Source organism: Cupressus sempervirens, chromosome 3 (genome assembly GCF_028749045.1).
Source record: "Cupressus sempervirens isolate cs-2001-9-10 chromosome 3, ASM2874904v1, whole genome shotgun sequence".
NCBI lineage: Eukaryota > Viridiplantae > Streptophyta > Pinopsida > Cupressales > Cupressaceae > Cupressus > Cupressus sempervirens.
The window spans coordinates 33,338,983-33,359,322 of record NC_143120.1 but is presented as its reverse complement, the minus strand read 5'-3'; the positions used below and the strand labels follow the sequence as shown (position 1 = coordinate 33,359,322).

The 20,340-nt window shown below is 34.4% G+C and overlaps 1 protein-coding gene across 2 annotated transcripts in view; it reads right to left on the bottom strand.

Moving 5' to 3' along the window:
- POP2 (Pyridoxal phosphate (PLP)-dependent transferases superfamily protein) overlaps positions 1-20,340 on the bottom strand; it is a 269,455-nt gene that overhangs the window by 123,092 nt on the left and 126,023 nt on the right. For both annotated transcript variants that reach the window (XM_089818181.1, XM_089818182.1), the window contains exon 12: positions 16,095-16,142. In XM_089818181.1, the coding sequence (XP_089674307.1) occupies positions 16,095-16,142 (48 nt within the window). The remainder of the gene's footprint in view (positions 1-16,094; positions 16,143-20,340) is intronic.

The following is a 20,340-nucleotide window of genomic DNA, read 5'->3' as shown; positions in this document are numbered from 1 at the left end:
TTCTAGTTGGTCGACGCAATTAATCAGGTTACTGCTCCATTTTAATCCCATCATATGAAATTCCTCGTTGTAAGTCCCACATTGTATTGACTGATACTAGTTCTAACTTCTTTATGCTTGAACCTGACTTTGTTATAGACAAATCTGCCAAATAATAACACTAACTATTGCAATATCACACTAATACTAAATAAATACAGGCAAAGATGAATAAATGCTTTATTCAAAGGTAGTGCTCGTATAACCCAATTATAATGCAGAGAGAATTGTCTATCAAATCAAAATGTCTTCCATAACTATGGGAAGTCTATTTAAAGCGACCAATTGTTGCCAAGGGAAACTCAGCCATTGACAATTGACTCTTATCACTCGGTAATTCTACTTGCAAATTTAACAGAAAGCTAATAGGTAACAAAATAAAAGCACATAACTATTACCAGCAACAATCTTCGAGAAAGATTTGTCAATTTGTTCATTGATTTATCTAATGTGCAATAGATACAGGAACTTCATGTACACAATCCCAAACTATGAATACAATAATAAATATATGGCAAAGCTATGATTCGCTGAGAACACCAATTGTCGGTAACTACTAACTAAAAACCAACTATTGGGGAGTAATTCCTTAATAACTCGTTTTATTTATTGAAGAAACACATCAGCAATACAGAAAGAAAGTCATCTTCTTCTAGATGACAATTGACAAAATTGGGAGCCGAATAACACAAAATCCAAAAACTACTGAGAATTGAGATGACAAGATGTCCCTGGATGTACAGAAGATGCAGGGATGGATGTCAGGTATAGGATTTGTGTCATATTCCCACCATAGTAGATAGATGAAATACCAAAAACTTGGCTTATTATATAAGACTTACAATTTTCTGCAAACATTGAACCCAAGGAACAACCTGCATAAAATAAAATGCCTGCTAAACTCAATAATAGAACGGGGATGGTTGGAAATAAAGTATTTGATCTGTATAACAAAACACTGAACCTTAGCATAACGAAACAGTCCGTATTATTAAGTAGCAATGTATCCAAACAAGAAGTGACTTATTCGTGAAGTAAAAAGCGAATAAAAGGGCACCGCTCATTCAAAGAGACATAGCCGCAGGAAGGGACATGTCTTTTCCCATTCCAAGGAGACGAATATAAGTATGCTTAAGATATGGGCTCAAAGGATGATCACCGATAGAAATAGCAAGGAGCATCAATAATAGCAAGAAATGCATCACCGGCAGAAGAACATCAGGATATTCAGGAGCCCATATCGGGCAAGACAATTATTATAATTGCAGACATGCATAGGATTATAAGTAACTCCTAATTATCATGGCATGAAGGATATTATGATTTTATGTAGATAATGTCTATAATTGATCATATGCAAACATAATATCTTTATTTGACCATATGCAAATAACTGATTATGTATGTATGTACGTATGTGTGTGTGTGTGTATGTGTGTGTGTGTCTGTATGTATGTACATATGTCTGTGTGTACCTGTGTGTGTGTGTGTGTGTTTGTAGTAATAGGTCATGTGGGAAAGATGTACAATGAGAGGTAGCGGAATGGTTTGCCACCTCATAATGATGGTTAAGGATCACTAGTTAAAAGCCATACAAGGCAAAAGAGGGTAAGGTCCTATTGATGTGTGTCATGTGACCACCCAAGATGCAGGATAGAATACTAGGTATCCCATTGTTGCTTGAACAAGTAAACCCCAAATGCTATACAATGTAGAATATTGAGTGATCAAGTGAAGTGATCCCAAGGTTTACAATGCAGACGAGTGACTTTCTGTTGGACACAACTCAGTTTTATGAATCACAAAGGGACTTACATTGTTCATTCGTGGAGGATTCTATCAATTTTCTTAAATGATGAATGATTTGGCAATTCGAGCTCTGTAACTAATCTTGACAATGACTTAAAAAAAAAAGTGCAAATGGGATAAGAGCCTAGAAATTCAACCTACCTCTACTACTATTAAAGTAAAAGATTGCTGCAAATGTGTATGAAATGACAATTCAATATTGATAAATATTGAATATTGATTTGTAATTCTGAATCTGATAATTGTAGTCACCGAATTCCAAAGGGCAGAAATATATTAATTTAGATGTCTTTCCTTGGGATTGGATCTGCATTAGAAAGGATATGAATAGACATATCCATGAGCAGACATGTCTCCACAAGGTGGAGACATGCCCATTCACCGGCATGTCTCATGAAAAGGTGCCTCTTCATGCCCGATCTCTAATCAAGTTTCATCCCTTAACAACTACAAATGATTTCCTAATAGTATTATTTATATATATCACATAATATTAAATTTTATATATATATATATATATATATATATATATATATATATTATTAAACTAAGGTACTGGTTCAAGTTGGGTTCCAAGTACGAAGTTCAAGAACCAATTCACAAGTTCGTCAAAATTTTAGAGAGGGGTTTGGGTTCGTCAGTACAAGAACATGTAAAAATTAGAATGTAGCATAGTAGCATAAACGCATTTAAACAATAAAAACACCATAAACTTGTAATCATAGTGATCATACCATCATATAGTTCAAGTAACAAATTCAACATCAAAGATTCAAAACATTAAAAATAAATCATAATAGCACATTCAAGTATAATGTTTCACGTTCATTGTTCACCTTATGGAATAAAAATCTATCAATATTCTAAGTTCTTCAATCTTCATCTTGTTCTTCTCCAGCATTAGTTGACTCAGCAATACATCTACGGCCAATGGGATCAATAGCAGCAACAATGGTATTGGCATCAAATTCTTCAAAATCATCTAGTGTAAGCTGAGCAACGGAAGAATCCAAGTTTGCAACCTCTACACCTACATCCCACTTCGTTGTCTCCCCTTCTTTGTATTCTTTACTCTTGTGTGAAAGAAGGCACAAGTTTTAAAAGTCTATCAGTTGTGCATGTTTGTCTTATCACGTCTAGGAGAGATAAATGGGCTATCATTTGATGAAAGAGATCTACTGCTCCGGTGATAACCAATAACTAATATTAACCTACTCCCTCATGACTCCTACCATTCCTGTCTCTGCATCTACCCAAATCCAATTGATCAAGTGTTCTGTAACCTATCCAATGCTTGTGCTATTCGAACTTGGTTCACCGGTTTTTGGCATGGTCCGCCCAGGTTCAAATTGGATTCCAATAAGTTCAAACCAGCATGGAACTAGCCCCGAACCACTGAACAATTTGAACCTGGGCTAGTCCAGGGGGTCCAAGGGCGAACCTTGGTAACTTAGTTATTAAATATAATATATATATATATATATATATATATATATATATATATATATATAAGCTAGGCAGGATAAACACAGGATATGATATTACCTCAGTGTAATATCAAGAACGACATGTTCAAGAATATCCTTGATCAGAAGATATTCGCCAATAGATATCATTCCATGATATCAAGAGTTATGGCCTTAGAATATCAAGTCACGTGATATTTGCCAAGTACTCTGAGTAATGGCCTAAACATCAAGATGCATGATATTCACCAAGTACTCTAAGTAATGGTCTCTTGAACATCAAGTCACATGATATTCACCAAGTACTCTGAGTAATGGCCTCCTAAACATCAAATTGCATGACATTCATCACCAAATACTCAAAATGTTCATAAGGTATGTACACATGTATCCTCAATAATACTTACCATATGAATATTCATGGTTTATTTAAGAACTTAATCCACCATGCAAGATATAATCTATCATGATTTGCTTAGACATCACAAGATATTCATCATAATAGAAAACTAAGCTATCATAAGATCGCCACCTTTCAATAACTTCTACAAATACAAGTGATAATCATTTGGAATTCCTCATAATGTGCACAGGGGGCAATCCTATTTAAATCATGTAGTCGCACATGGATTTTTAGACTCCCTCTGAATATCAATCTTCTCAGTTCGTCATCCAATGTTGCCTCTGATCAGGTGCAAAACTCCCTTTGAATTTGATATCAATCTTACTTTTCTTGCAATAACATCCCTAGAGAGAAAATAAAGGATCTAGGAAAATAGCTCTTATAGTACATATAGAAATACAAATAAGAGATTAACTACAAAAATATAATGAAGATAGTTCTCAAGATACGATAATCAGAAATACTTATCTCATGTAGTCAATGGATGACGCTGGAACGATGAATCCCCTTAGTATGTCAGATTGATTTTCTTTTAAGCTCTAAGTGTAAGGGAGTTCCTCCCTGCTTACGAAACTATAAACAAATTTGCTTGTTATATTTTCATCTTCTATCAGATGACTATAAAGTTTTCAAAATTGAAGCTCTCTATACTCTTATAACTTCCTTATAACCTTCCCTTCAATTTTGATTTAATTCACTCTTGTGTAGTCCTCTCTCTATAAGAGTTTCTAGTTGCACCATTCTTGATTTGTATGCTGGCCTATCTCTCTTCCTTACTTGATAGCATATTCTTATAATCTTCACCTTGCCTGATATTATATATATATATATATATATATATATATATATAGTGGTCTTTAACTTGACACGAATTTGTCTTTAGAATTAGTGTCTAAACATAATACTTTCTTGTATCGTTTCCTCTCCATGTAGGAATCACTATTCTACTGATTGTTCAGTATTATTTTCTGATTATCATATATTACTCCCTCTGCTTTACTTGGTGGTGAAAAAAGGATTTGCGTTTATATAATGGTCTTGGCTCTCACTTTTAACTAACAAGCCAATTTATTTTGAATTCCCTCCATTGCCAAATTATCACGGGGCATTATGATTGACGTATTGCCCTTTGCCTTTATTATCTGCCCTCATTCGTTATTTATTTCTTGCCTAAAATCATGTTTAATTGGCAGTGGATCCACTTCGATTCCTTTTTGGATGGTACATGTTAATGTTATTACTTCATTCTTAATGTGTGAAAAGTAATGTCTATTGTCACATACCTTCCCTAAGAATGACAATCGATGCTATTAAGCACAAGGCGGCAATTGGGTCATGATTACTCAAGATCTCTTTCTTGGTCCTCAAGTTCTATTATTGTTTGGGATGTATCTTTGATTACTCCGCAACTCTATAGGCCACGTTTATCACCTCTTATAATATGTTTGAATGCCACCTTATATGGGTCAACTACTCTTGAATAAGCCAATTTTCATAGCAATGATCATTGGGTCTAACCAATCCTAAGTCCGCATTTGTCAGGGATAATTTCACTTTTCAACAAAATTCTCATAGGGAAATTATCACTAGGTAGTTATATCCTCTTTCCACCTTAGCGAACACATCACTGAATATATCTCAAACACATATACGATATTAAGTTTGATATCAATAGGTTGTATCAAAGATGGTGATTCAACTTACAGACAAAGTCTTAACATATATATCGTCACATATTTACATAACTTGTTATTATAGTGATCATATATCTAGAAAAGATCGACACATCATTGATGATCAAGGTGAATATATCTATTGCAGAGACTATACTCATATTGCAGATCGATATTGTCAAAATTATATTTTGCAACGTATCAAACTTCTCATGGTTTAACACTCTTTATGGATTTTTTTTGCAGGTGAATCTAAACATCCCTCCCAAACAGAGAAAAACAAGATACATTTGCAGCTTGGCTCTAACACCATGTTTAAGTAGGACAATTGCTGCAACTGTGTACGAAATGACAATTCAATCTTGATAAATACTGAATATTGATTTGTAATTCTGAATCTGATAATTATAGTTATTAAACTCCAAAGGACAGGACACATTGATTTTGATGTCTTTCCTTGGGCTCAGATCTACATTATAAAGGGTATGAATAGACATATCCATGAGCAGACATATAAGGTGCAGAAATGCCAGTTCATGGATATGTGTCATGAAAAGTTGTCTCTTCATGTTCGATCTCTAATCAGGTTTCAACCGTTAACAACTACAATGATTTCCTTAATAATAAAATTTTATATATATATATATATATATATGACTAAAGCTACAAAAAAATCAACAACTACTAAGCTACCAATGCAATAGATATTGAATATGTGGTGAAACTAAACTAGATCTTGTTTCGCTAAGACAACTACACTAAAGAGGGTGATATCTTTCAAGGATGCGTGGACAATTTCAAATTGTTCAAACACATCAAAACCACAAGATATGCAAATCAATAAGCATAAAAAATTTGAAGTTAACCTTGCATTGTTACTTGTAATACAAAAGTACCAAAATGTATGAACATAAATTTCATGATGAATCACCAACAATAATATCTTCTATTTAGCTATTCAAGTACTTAACAACTTCTACTTTACATAAGAAGTATGGAAACCATGTGACATTCACAAATAACATTAAATGAGCAAGCCTCATAGGTCTCAAGTATAATGGCCGAATCAAATTGATTCAAGATCAACGACCCAGATTATTTAAAATAACCATAATTAGGGTTTTTCCTAATCACCATTTATAAGCATTAAATGCTAACCAATGATAAAATTACATTGCATTGAGATACACATCAATTTGAGGATGAACTAATGAGAAAAATCATGGAAGTAAAACATTAAATGCATCCCCATATGCCACTTGGAATAACTTAATTGGATGAGCTTGGGCATGTGAGATTGGAATCCTCTGATTGGTTGAAGATGAGTGGGTAACATATCAAGATGTTTATCTTGCAATCCATGTTTCAAGTTCACTTCATGCCCCTCCAAATTTTGGAAATTTTCTCACTAACATGTTCTTGAAATTACTTTTGTCTGAGTATCTTGAACTTGATCTTTCCTTAATCAATGAGACGTGTATGTTTGCAATTCGATCATCACCCTTGGTTGAGGTCCCAACAAATTTGAATATAAAACATGGATCATCTTATCAATGATGTCTTCTTTATCAGACATTAAATGATTCTGTTGAGGCAATATGTAAGCAAGGCATCTCATAATCTATTTCTTTGTATGCTATTGCACTTACACCTCAATTCTTTTATTTTATCTTTCCAACCATAACCTCTTCATTATCTTTGCATGCCACTTGAAATTGCCCTTGGTCTTGAGATATCATGTTGGTCCTTGAACTGCTATCATTTTTCGTGTCGATATTGGATCTCGTTTGTGTTGATCTTGGAATCAATTGTAATTGTGACTTCAAATTTGGTAATTGCAATCCTAACTCTTTTTCTTTCATCTTGCTTAAAGTCTTGAAGTTGTGATGCCATTCCCATCTCCATGTTACCCTTGATGTCGCAATGGCTCCAACTTGTCCTCACTCTCATTTCTTCATACATTCACTTGATCATCGCCTTGTAAATGATCTTGTTTCATGCATGGATCCTTGCAAAACAAGAGGAAAATTAGTATTAGATGTAAAGTATTTTGGTAAGAAGATAATCATTAACACTTTCAATGGGAATTTAGAAGAAATCAACTTATGAAGACATCTTGTGACTCACAAATCATCAACCTCATACATCTTATAAAATTATTTCCTGATTTTTTATCCAAATCCTAATTTTAAAGAGTTTGCAACATCTTATTTCTCCTTGAATGTCTAAAAAATCATTAGTTCAATCAGGGCTTCACATTGTATAATCAATTCCGAGCTCATACCTGGTTGATTTCTTGGAAAAAGTTTAGAGATTTTACAAGCTCTAGGTCCGCTATAACTCTAACTACTTCCAGCCTGCAACATTGATCTTCTTGAATGCAACCAAACAATTAATCTTGAGCCTCAATTGTGATTTTCTCCTATTCTCAAGCCTTCTCTACACCTTGGTGATTTGTTTTTGGGTTTGCATCGAATTTTGGCTTGAAATAGGCGCTCATCCTTTCTTTTATAGGCTCGTCCACCTATAGTCATGTCAACTAAGATTAAGGATACCGACCATTTGTATTGGCACAAATCATTTAACTTTGACTCTCCTCCCTCTTAGATTGCTGACCTAATTGCATTTAGATTTATCTCAACACCTTTCTCTATGGTCAACCTGACTTGCAACTCAATTTAATTACTCTCAATACAAAGTACATATCCCAAAGGACATTTGAAATTAATTCTAAGGGTGGAACTGGAATTTCAACCCCTCATGGGATTCTGTTACAAGGGAGGTCAGAATTTTGACTGTTGTTAATCAGGATTGCACCTATAACAAGATGCAGAATCTAGCCATCCTGTTGAAACATGGAAACTCTCCCGAGTGGTGGGTTGTCCTAAAACGAGAGATGAATCTCTAGAAGCTAGGACAGTTCCTAAATAGCGATCACCTAAAACCTAAATTATATGCGAGATAATGGATGAGAAGTGAATGACAACTAATAAACACTAACCTAAATGAGGTGATACACCGATGATTTTGAATGTAACTTTAATCAAATCAACACAAATTATGCAAGACACAATTGATTCACAATACTCAGACAAACACGCAATTACAAAAATGATTCTATGCAAGGACTGGAATCTTTTGCTTCGAAAGGAAAACCTAAGCTTTACCAATTTTCTGCAAAAAATAACAATGGACACAAACAAAGACCTGTAATCAAATGTATCAAGATTCAAATTTGCAATAAGGAATATGACTTAAATGAAGGACAAACACAACATAAAAGTAAAGAATCCACAATATTGCACAGGAATCAATGAGAAGGAATCATTGAATCTATATAACCAATGCTAAAAAACCTCTATTACAAATTGCTCTTACAATCAACTCAAAATTTGTAATGCGCAAAAATTTGAATCCAAAAGAAGATCCCTCATAATGAGGTGAATGTATGATAAATAGAGCTCATAATCCTAATTTGGATTTCAAGATCATGCCTAGAAAAAATAAGTAAAAAATGATACAAACTATGAAGAAGTCCCAGAAAACTACTCTCAACCACATGTCCAATTGATAGATAATTGGAAAACTGCCTCTAGCTCCTCAAAACCATGCATAAAACCCTAACTTGGATCTCATAATCAACCCAAAAATATAGCATGTAAAACTCCTCAAAAATATGCAAAGTATGCATAAAACAGGCTCCCATAATGAACTGCATGCAAAACTAGCCTTAACTGCTCCATAAATCGCCAAAAATAGTACTAAAGTGCTCCATCACTACATGGGAAACTCAAATTGCCCTTGGCCTCCAAAAATAGCTCCATGTTTGACTCCGTGGTCTAGAGTTCGAATTGTGAGTTCGAAAATAAACACTGAACTTCTCCCCTTGCATTTAGGCATTAGAAAGAATGAAACTCACCTTAACTCCCTTTTTAATTATTATTATTGCATTTACTTTAACATTAACAAATTGATTTATAAATATCAATTTATTAATATTAATTACATGATCGATGTAGATAATAATAATAATTTTATTTTTTGTTCAAAGTATAAACTATTATTAACTAATTGATAAATCAATTAATTTAATAATAATTCCCATCTCTATTTTTAGAACAAAAAATAAAACTACAACTATTTATTAACATAAAACTTTCAACAAAAAAAGTTTTAATATGTTAATAAATATTACTTTTTTAAAAAATCCCCATCTATGGGCAGACCCAAAAATCATATCAAATGAAGTATTAAGGGGTTTTCAAAAGGTAAGATGAAGGTCTTTTGGCATACAAATGTTTTGGGAGAAATATGAGAAGAGATATTTTGCTGAAATTCTTCAAACCCTAGCCGCCGCCATGTCTTCTCTTGTGATTTTCTGCTTGCCTTGCTATGTTCAATGCAATGAACTTGCTGTTAAAGCTTTTGTTGGATGGATGCCATGCTTCTTCTATGTTCTGCCAGTTTCTATAGACGCCATCTTTCTTCTAGTGGATTTCATGAGAGTTTTACGTCTGTTAAACACCACTCTCGCTGTTGATGTAGATTTTGTTTGTGGCTCCATTTATATTAGCTATGAGCTGGAATATTTGTAAGAATTTGTGGGGTAACCTTCTGTTGTTTTTGTGATTTCATGCCTACTTGTTGCTAGCATGATCACCATGAGGTTTTCTTTTCTCTTTTGATGGCACGTGTTCCATATTGCATAATATTTCTGCAATCTTCTTAGTGCTAGAGTTACAATATGGGTTCTTGCTGTTTGAACCCTCATGCATCTTTATTTCTGCTGTTGAATGGAAATCTGCACACTATTATTATGAAACTGTAGCTTCATCACTCCTTCATGGAGTTACTTGTTGAGCTGTTACCTTATCCATGAAATCTGTCATTCTCCATTGTTGATTTAAACAATGAGTACTTGTTGATAGCCATAATTGCTCAGAATTTATGTTTGGTTGGAGATTATTGTGAATGCTCTGGTTATATGTATTCTTTGCCCTCTGTTGTATTTAGTCTTTTACTATGACTGGTGGAAATCTGTTCATTGTTTTGAATCCATTTTTTGCTTGAATAGACTACTGGAATCAGAATAAAAATTTAATAAACAGCAACCTTGACTAAAGAAATCAGATTTAGACCAAAAATCATTCTCCTCCCGAAGCAATTTTCCAATTTGCTGACATGAATTCTCGCTTCTATGCTTCTTTTGATAAATTTGTTGTTCTTGACAGTTCACATACAAGTGTACCTGCTATATCAGTCCTAGAAAAATCCATCTTCCAAGTTATGATGGTCTGGTCTTTTAATGTAAATTTGTAATACCAGGGTTTTTCTGTAATATAACATGCCTCTATCATTCAAGAATGTTAAAAAAAATTCACAGCATGGCTTTTCATTGTTTTCAGTAGACACTTACCAATAAAATGCTTGAATCTTCATTCTCTATTTGTTGTTCTCTACTTTTAGTTGCAACTTGAGTAGCCTTTTGTTTAACTGTACTTACTAATTTGTTATTCTGGAAAATACATATAATATCGAATGTTTCTCTTTCGTAACAGCAAAGTATCATATTCATAGAAGCTTACATACTTCCTGTAGCTGTAATTATTGTTATGACTTCCTCCATTTAGTCTTTTAACCGTTCAATAGCAGCAACTAAGTACTGCAAATTTATCATTACATATTTTGTCTGAACTTGATAATTGAGAATTGTTGTTCTTTACATCTTGTGCCATGTTTTGCCTATATACTGTAAAGCTCCAATTTCTCCAGCTTGTAGACTAAGAATTCTATATGCCCTCTATGATTTGACCGAAAGGTTTCATACCTATAACATATGTATGCCCCTTTGACAATCTCCTCGCGTCTTCAACCTTCTGCTTTGATTCAACTAGAAGGTCCCATACTTATAATTCACATATGCCCCCTCAATAGTCTCCCCATGTCATTAGTCTTCGCCTCTACATAAAATGACCAAAAGGTTTCACGCCTGTAACATATGCGTCCCTTCGATAGCCTCCTTAGTCCTTCAGTCTTTGCCTCTACAGATTCAATCAAAAGGCTTCATGCGTATAATTTATGCAAGATCCTTCAACAACCTCAACTTCATACGTATATCTGCACATGAAACAAACTCATTAGCATAAAAAACTTATTTTGCTTTCAGATATCTCTCTTGCCTTCATATCTTTTAATATAGTTATCCGAGTAACCATGTTGTAGGAACAGTAGTGTAGAGATAATTGGAAAGATTTCCATTGCTCAGTTCGTATGAACTGACCCTCCTCTTCTTTCATTTTTGTAGGGCTATTCACAGATGGAGATGCGGACTCAAACCTTCAACATTCAGAACAACGATTCTTCCATTCAGGCAATGGAGACCTTTCCCTTTATTTTATCGGTACTTTTCTATTTATACAATGTGTTTATTCAAACATTATGTTAGGAGCTAAGAATGCTTGTGTGGTATCTAAATGCATGGTATTAAGTACTGTGTAAAATTTGAACACTTTGTACCTTATCAAAATAGTTTTGAATATTTCAATAAATCTATTGTTCTGGTTCTTGTATTTTGAATACAAATTATCAATTTTTCTTGTTTACTGATTTTTGTACTTTACTTTCTGCATCCATTTCATTTTGTAATATGTATGCTCAGCAACTTAAAACAACTTAGTATAAGGGCAAGCATAACATAGCAATTTAAGAGGTATGTTAAATTGGTAACACTGACCTCTCTAGGAAATCTTTTCTTATGAATGTTGCATGTCCACATTCACTCAAAAACAAATCGAATTTCACTTTGCCCATCAGCTTTTTACATTTGCAAATCAAATTATATAAGAACCCCAATAGGTTCTAACTTTACCACTGTTTTACTCCTTGCAATTTTGCTCTTAAATCATCAAGTTTTGTGTCATGTGCATTTTGTCAAATAGTTGTGATGAATCTTCTATCATACTGTCATTTGTTTTCAGATTGTTTTTGCTTCATGGGTGTTGGATATATAATTCGAAATGTATTAATCAGTACAATGTAATTATAACCATTCAACAATAATACCAGACATGAGTCAGAGATGGCATCACAAAAATAATCAGTGAGAATACATACCATATAATGCGAGATATGGCAGAATGATATAACATTTCATAGTATAACAATCTCCAATACACGACAACAACTTACTTTGTTCCAGCACAAATACAAATAGACCCCATGGTTGGTTAAGTCTACCAACCGTCACCAATTGACACCACTTGAAAACAACTATTCTATTATCCTGCCCTTCATTTTAACAAAATAGTCTATTATCCTACCCTTCATTTAACAAAAGTATTATTTGGACTGCCACATCCCTTTGGAACACCTTATCTTAACAATGGTTTTGTATAATTGTGCCATAGATGGTTTTTGGTTTCAATTAAACAATGATTTTGCATAATTGTGCCCTAGATAGTTTTTGGCTTCAATTAGAAAGTGGTTTTGCATAATTATGCCCTAAATGGTGGGTAGTGAGAATGTGGTACAGGTGGTCACAGACAATGCCAAATATTGCAGGGGTGTAGGTGCTTTAGTTGAGAGTCAGTATGACCATATTTTTTGGACCCCATGCACTGTTCACTCCCTTAACTTGATCATGCAAAGGATTGGCATTGAAGTAGAGTGGGTGAAGAAAATATATGAAGAGGGGGAGGACATACAAATGTTTGTGACCAACCACCACATGTCAATCCATTTTTAGAACATACTCCAAATTGGAGTTGCTGAAGGTAAATTAATTTTTTTAAATTATTAAGTTTCATGGTTTTGTAATTTAGTTAGAAATTCAAATTTATAATTATATTGTCAATTGACATATTATTAACTTGCTTAGGTTGCTGAGACCCATTTTGCATCTCATACAATTGTTATGAGATGACTCCTTGAGGTAAAAGATGCATTAAGTCAAATGGTCATCGGTAATCAATGCGACGTATGGAAGATCTCAAATTTAGAAAGAGCACAAAGGATCAGGGATTTGATCTTGAATGAGAGTTGGTGGGCTCGTGTGGTATATGTATTGGATTTCACCGAGCCCATCAGCCCATCATGACTATGCTCTGTTTTTTTGATACAGATACACCTTGCTTGGGGGATGTGTACGATGGCATGGACACCATGGTTGAGAAGGTAAAACATTCTATACAAGCACATGAGAGTGACCCCACACAATGCAAAGCCTTATGCAAACAAGTGCAAGCAATTATCCACTATTGCTGGAATAAGATGACTACCCCATTGCACCTCCTTGCATATGCCTTATCTCCTAGGTACTATAGTGAGGAGGTAGTTGGTATGCCAGATAGAGTTGCACCATTTGCGGATGAGGAGGTTGCCAAGGGGTGCCACAAAGCTCTTACAAGACTCTTCCCACTAGAAGAAATGCATGAAAAAGTGAGGGAAGAATTTGGATTGTTTGCTTTGGGGTTAAGGCATTCTCCATTTGCACTGAAGGACCAAAATAGAATGGGAGCTATCACATGGTGGTACATGTATGGTCAACCTTTCAAGCATCTTCAACCTCTTGTAATCGAGGTCCTATCACAAGTAAGTTTTTTATTTTCTTTTGTAAATTTGTTTTAAACTTGCATTCTAGAATTTAGTGTTTCACACATTCTATAAAATTAATTTACCTTTCAATTGTATGTTTTGTGACAACTATATAGGTTGCTAGTTCTTCTGCTGCTGAAAGGAATTGGAGTACATACTGCTTTATCCATTCAGTGAAGCGCAACCGGTTGGGCTCCAAGAAAGCTGAGGACTTGGTCTTTGTCCACACCAACTTGCATCTTTTGTCACGTAAGAATGATCATTACAAGGAAGGGGCAACAAAGGTTTGGGATGTAGCCCATGAGTGTGCAGATTTGGATGCAACACTTCATGATCTTGTTACAATTGGAGACTGTGATGATCATAGTGTGGCACGTGGTGCATCTAGCATAAGTGGAAGCATGCTTGGTTCAAATGATCTTTCAGCAGTTGGAGATGATAATGAGAACGTGAATTTTCTTGCGAATCCCTATGATTCAGAGTCAAAATCCGATTTATTGAATCTTCAGACTTCAATCATTAACTATGTTTTTAAAATTTATTTTGTTGGAATCTTGAACATGACCTATTTGAACTTATTGTTTAAGAGTCAAGACTAAACGCTAATGTTGGACAAGCACATATTGATATTGATATATCATATGAATTTTGAAATATCTTGAATTTTGATAAAGGGTTAAGTATCATAGATTCATAGTCATATTATCAAATGATTTGCTTTTGTATATTTCTTGCATTTCTTTGCATATATTAATATTATATATATTATATGTATATATATATATATATATATATATATATATATATATATTTAAAATATACATGTTTCCTCCCACATTTGCATCCAAAAAAAAAAATCCCCACGTCCCGTATCCGCTTCTAGAATCTGCTTCGGAATCCGCATCCGAATAGGTAACTTAGAATTGAAACAATAATTTCTTTTAAATCTTGGAATTATGGAAAACACTAGGAACAAAGATACCCCTTAGAACCCTAGGACACCCTCCGGGACACTTGAATAATTGTTATAGTTGATGCAAAAGACATAAAATCAGATTGGAAACTTAGAACAAAGGATTGGGGAAATTGATGCATCCAAAGCGAAAGAAGCAAAATCATAATCTAGGATCAGAGAGAACAGATTCAATCCCTCCTTTTCTAATAGGGAAGAACAGTCCCATAATGATATACATGATTTAGGAAGGAACTCGGGAACAACTATTATATCAAAAGATATGAAAAAGGTGAAGCCTCCTCAACATGATGCAACAATCCCTGGTGATGTTGCCAAAGCGTGGCTCACGGAAATGGAGAAGTACTTTAATATTCGAGACTACACTAGACCCAAAAACTTGTTTGGAGCTCTTATCAGTTAACCGAACAAGTTGTAGGCTGGTGGGAGAGTAGAAAGGATTAGCTTCAACTCAAACTCACCAACCTCGGGTGGACTAAGTTTGTAGAGTTATTCAAACAAAGATGGTTGTTACAAATCTCCATTGAGAAAAAGTTATTAGAGTTCCAAGAACTCAGACAGGGGGACCTTTCAGTGAATGAGTATAATTGCAGAATGTAATTATCATAACTACACTCAAACCGTTGTTATTCAATGTGAAGATGCATTTTCCTTTTCAATTGTGGACGGAATTACAATCCTCTTTCATCTTTTAAGAGATCACTGAATATATTACAGAAAAGAACGTGTCTAACTTCTCAGCAGGAATTCCTGCAGCTTTAAATTAAACATTGACATGCCTGTCCATCAGGCTGGTCATTAACATTGGCTTCCTTCCCTGTAAAGGCTAGTTATAGAAAATGAAGAATATTCCTTCCTCTGGATAATATTTGGGTATATTTAATAAATTTCCAGTCATTTATGTTCTCTACCATGCACCCTGTCATGTTCCTGACAGCTTTGTCTAGTACTTAATACTTTTTCAGTTTATTGCTAACGCTACACTTTAGAGCTTTAAATGTAATTTGGATGGACATTTCTCAACTCAACTCTTCTCAAGAAATTATGATAACATATAAGCTAATTGGGCTTCCACCTTTAATTTATTAAAGATTAACTTTTGCTCAGCCAAAGAAAAATGTATGCAGCTAGTTACATACCTCATCAGCAATAAAGAGGATATCATACTTCTTTACAACAGCTTGAACCTGCAAGATAGCACAGCCCCAATCTTGGTTTAGAATAACAACCCACATTACTTATTCTCAAGTTAACAAACCGCACAATTTGAAACAAAGAGAAACCTCTATATAATTAGAGAATTGGAATTCAAATGCAAAGGCCAATTCATGTTTAGTTTCAAATCGATGACATTGTTGAATGATTTAGCAAAGGTTAAAATAAAATTCAAAAGCAAGCAAGCTGAGCTGAAGCCTTTATAGACCAAGAATTTCAAGTTTATCACCACACACCATCTCTACCTGAATCATGATTAAATGGGATCCAAACAAGTATGTTTGAATCAATTACAGCTGTCCTCCAGAGATTCAGTCTTTTGATTTTCTCATTTGTGTCACAAGAATGTACCAGCTAGTCAAAAGTGACATACCTCCATATGTAAGTAGCAGAATATCATTGTTAAAACTACTGGTTTAGATTAATTGAAAAACCACTAAAAATTACATCATGCCAAGTGACTTCAAAATCATTAAAAAAGGGAAGACGCCCTCTTTATCCATAGGGTAGCAGAGAAACTGATAATTTGATACAAAAGTCGATTGATATTTACATCCAAATTATACCAAAGGAGGTATCACTTGGTGCAGGATGCGAAGCATTCAACATTCCAACTCAGGTGATTCTTGACTGGGCAACTTCCTTATTATGCACATCAAACATAACCTTTACTCTTGCTGCCTGTGGGAAAGAAGCAATGACTGACATATGAAATGCAAGAAGCATTTTGTGTCTTGTATCCCCAGCTGCAACATTGCATATTAGACTTCAGTTATTGGAGTATTTGTTGGGCTTTCTTATGCAACAGAAAGCATCTGTATTCCTTCACCCGCTATTTGCGAAGATTGGCACCAGTTGTATGACTGTATTTGAAGACAGCAGCTATCGTAATTCCCTGCAATTAATCAAGGTCAGAAATAAAATCTTCATTCTGTAATTTCTCTGACTAGCTGCCAATCAGAAATAATATATTTGCTGCTTCTACCCGATATTGGGAGCAATTGGTTACTCCATTGACCATGGCAACTAAGGGGTTGAAGGCTCCAAGTCATCATGAATAGAGTGATTCGTTATTGCAAGATGGGTCCTAACACTTGCCAACTAGCAAAGAACAAAGGAGAATTTGACAAAAGAAAGGTCATTCTATTTGATGGCTGGGTGGATGGCAGAAATAGGACAATCGTCAACTTTCCACTTGCTTCAGGGTCACAGTTGTCAATGTCTTGTAGCTTTGGTCAGATTATTCTAATCGATGAAATCAAATACTTAATTGGCCTATCGGCCTTAGGCCTTTGATATCTATCCTCTACAAGATATAATCAGATTAATTGCTTTATATGCTAATTAAGTTTACTTGCTTTAATATATTAATCTATGAAACATGATTATGAATAAACCATACGTATGTATTTAATAATGTATATTTGTATATTATTAAGAACATACATATAATTATAATTATATTAATTATAGTTAATCCTGTGTTAATCGATATTCAGTATGGATCAGATTATGCAATTAAAATAAATCAAAATTGATAAAGTGGACCAATAATAAAGAAAATCATATATCGATAACATGTATTGAATCTTGATTAATCACACATGATAATGTAATCAAAATCGATAATGTGTATCGATTAGCTAATACATACACAGCTATTTAATCGGCATGTTATTGAAGGCCAAAATAATAATTAAAGAGACATGCTTACATAGAGTCATGTCTCTACGTGGACATGCTCCACATAGAGGCATGCCTCATACTATATATATAGCAGTAATTGATATTTGTGGAGATACAGAAAATAAGTGTCGATACAAGCATCCACAGCAATACATTCAAATCTCATCCAACTTTAACATGGTATCCAAGCCAGTCTAAGGAAGATCTGATCAGATTTGAAGCAAAAGGATATCTAACTATCATTTGATTTTCAGATATACGTATTCGTTCTTCAAAAGGAAAATGGTGTTAGGTTTGATGATTGTCTTGAAAGAGCCTCCAACATTGTCTCATGGAAATTCAGAATCATGCTCACCTTAAGAGAGCATGAAATAGAAGCATATTGTAATGTCCCCATCTTTTTATCATCTCAGTGGAGTTCTTAGCCTTTACATTCTCCGAAGGCTAAGTGGAGAAATATGGAGAAATTGATTAAATTAATTTCTTATAAAGTCATTAAATAAATTAAAACTAAAAGGTGACTATATTTGATTAATTTTATTAAAAGTGACTAAAGTTAAATAAATAAATTAAGAGAATCTTCTAGAACGAGGAATTTAATATTATTTTTATTTCTTGTAGAAGGAGGTCCATCTATTGGAGGAAAGAATAAATAGGGAGGATAGTTTCATTGTTATACATCAAATATGTTGTCATCTACTCGTCCAGATAGCTTGTGGAGCCAAGGGTTTCTGTAGTTGTTACATTGATCGTTGGGAACGAACACTCCCATTGATTTGCATAACTGAGGTGGTGAAATATCTTCCGAAGGGTTGCGACTATTGGATAAGACAAATCAGTCTTTTCATTGTGCCGAATTTGTCGTCGAGAGACAAATTTGTGGAGAAGGAATAAGTTGGATATTGCTACAGTAACACTTCTACAGTGTCGTCGCTATAGTAAATTGCTACAGTGATTTTCTACAGGAAAATTCATATTTTGGGAGCAATTCCAGGTTTTTATCTACTACATTTTGCATTGTTTGAGAGTAGATATTTAGGGCATTGGTAGGGTTTGTAAAATCTATTGTAACCTGATTTATATCAGAGTGAAGTTACCCAAAGTTTCAAATTTCATAGATCAGGATCAAAAAACAATTGTAACAATTTGATTGGAAGCGTACACTGCTGAAAATGAGAACCCGAAAGATCATAAGTAAATACATTCCTCGAAAGAGGTGCCGACTCTATTCAATACAATTTTCAGTTGGTAACTCTGTTGAGGCAAAAGACTCAAAAGGAAGCGATTTGATCGTGTACTATGGAGAATATGTACTATGATCAGGAAACAGATCTATGTTACGCCATGGAGGAAGTAGACATACACCCACTTGATGCCTTTTTCAAAACTAGAAAGATATGAAGACGAGACATTGGCACATTTGTTCGTAAGGATGTTGAATATTTTTCAGGAGGTACCTTCAAACGTCATGCCTTCACGCAAGGAATTGATAAGAAAATTTCGTGAGATGGGATCTCGCCAAAAGTTCCTGATTTGATGCTTCTCTTCCAAATATTGGATGAAAGTCCGTGTTATATATCTCCTTTGAATGCATATTTGAATTTAGAAAAGCAAGAAGATGAATCTGCAACACAATTCTTTATGAGGATGTTTAATGCTTATCAAGAAATACCTTCAGAATACAGACCCTCCATCATCTGATCTTCTCTATAGGATGTGGGAGTTAGGCCTCCTATATGATCATCGGTTTCTTAACTTTCTCAAACTCAAGGGTAATGAACTAGTTTCAAAGAAAAATGAATGCGAGACTGAAGTAATATATTAGTCAAGTAAAGTTTCAGATTTGAATGGAGATGAAAATTTTGAACATTCTGAAGGAAAATCAGCCCATGATGATACTTATATGCCTACAGATGACAGTGAATTTGATAACGAGGAAGAGGATTCTCTTAGTGTGGAGGAGATTTCAGCCTTGATAGATATAGAGTATCAGAAACATATTGATAGAAATGGTCCAAATTTTTCTCAAATCACCATGGTGAGCAAGGTGATGGATCAGTGCATTCTAAAGGGGTACTGGATGAAGGAGATGGTAATTCACAGGAATCATATAGTGAGGATGAAGTAGAACATCATATGGTGTATGAACAAGAGGAAATTTTAGAAGATAATGTTAATGAAGACATTAGTTGTGTTGATGATACATTTGCTGATCCAAAGCAAAGCTCTCATGATAGTATGGCTGAATTCTCTATATTCTCAAATCCATTGTTTGAAGAGGATTTTCTTTGCAATCAAGTCCATCAGCATCATGATGAAGTTAGCAGGTCTAATTTTAAAATTGATGAAACTCATTAAGTGTATTCAGAAGGTGAAACATCTTTCGGTCCATCCTATGAGCAGGAGGTACATCAAACATGTGAAGGTGAGGTGGAATCAGCCATGCATAATGGGGAGGATGTGTTGAAGAATAGTTCTGAAAAT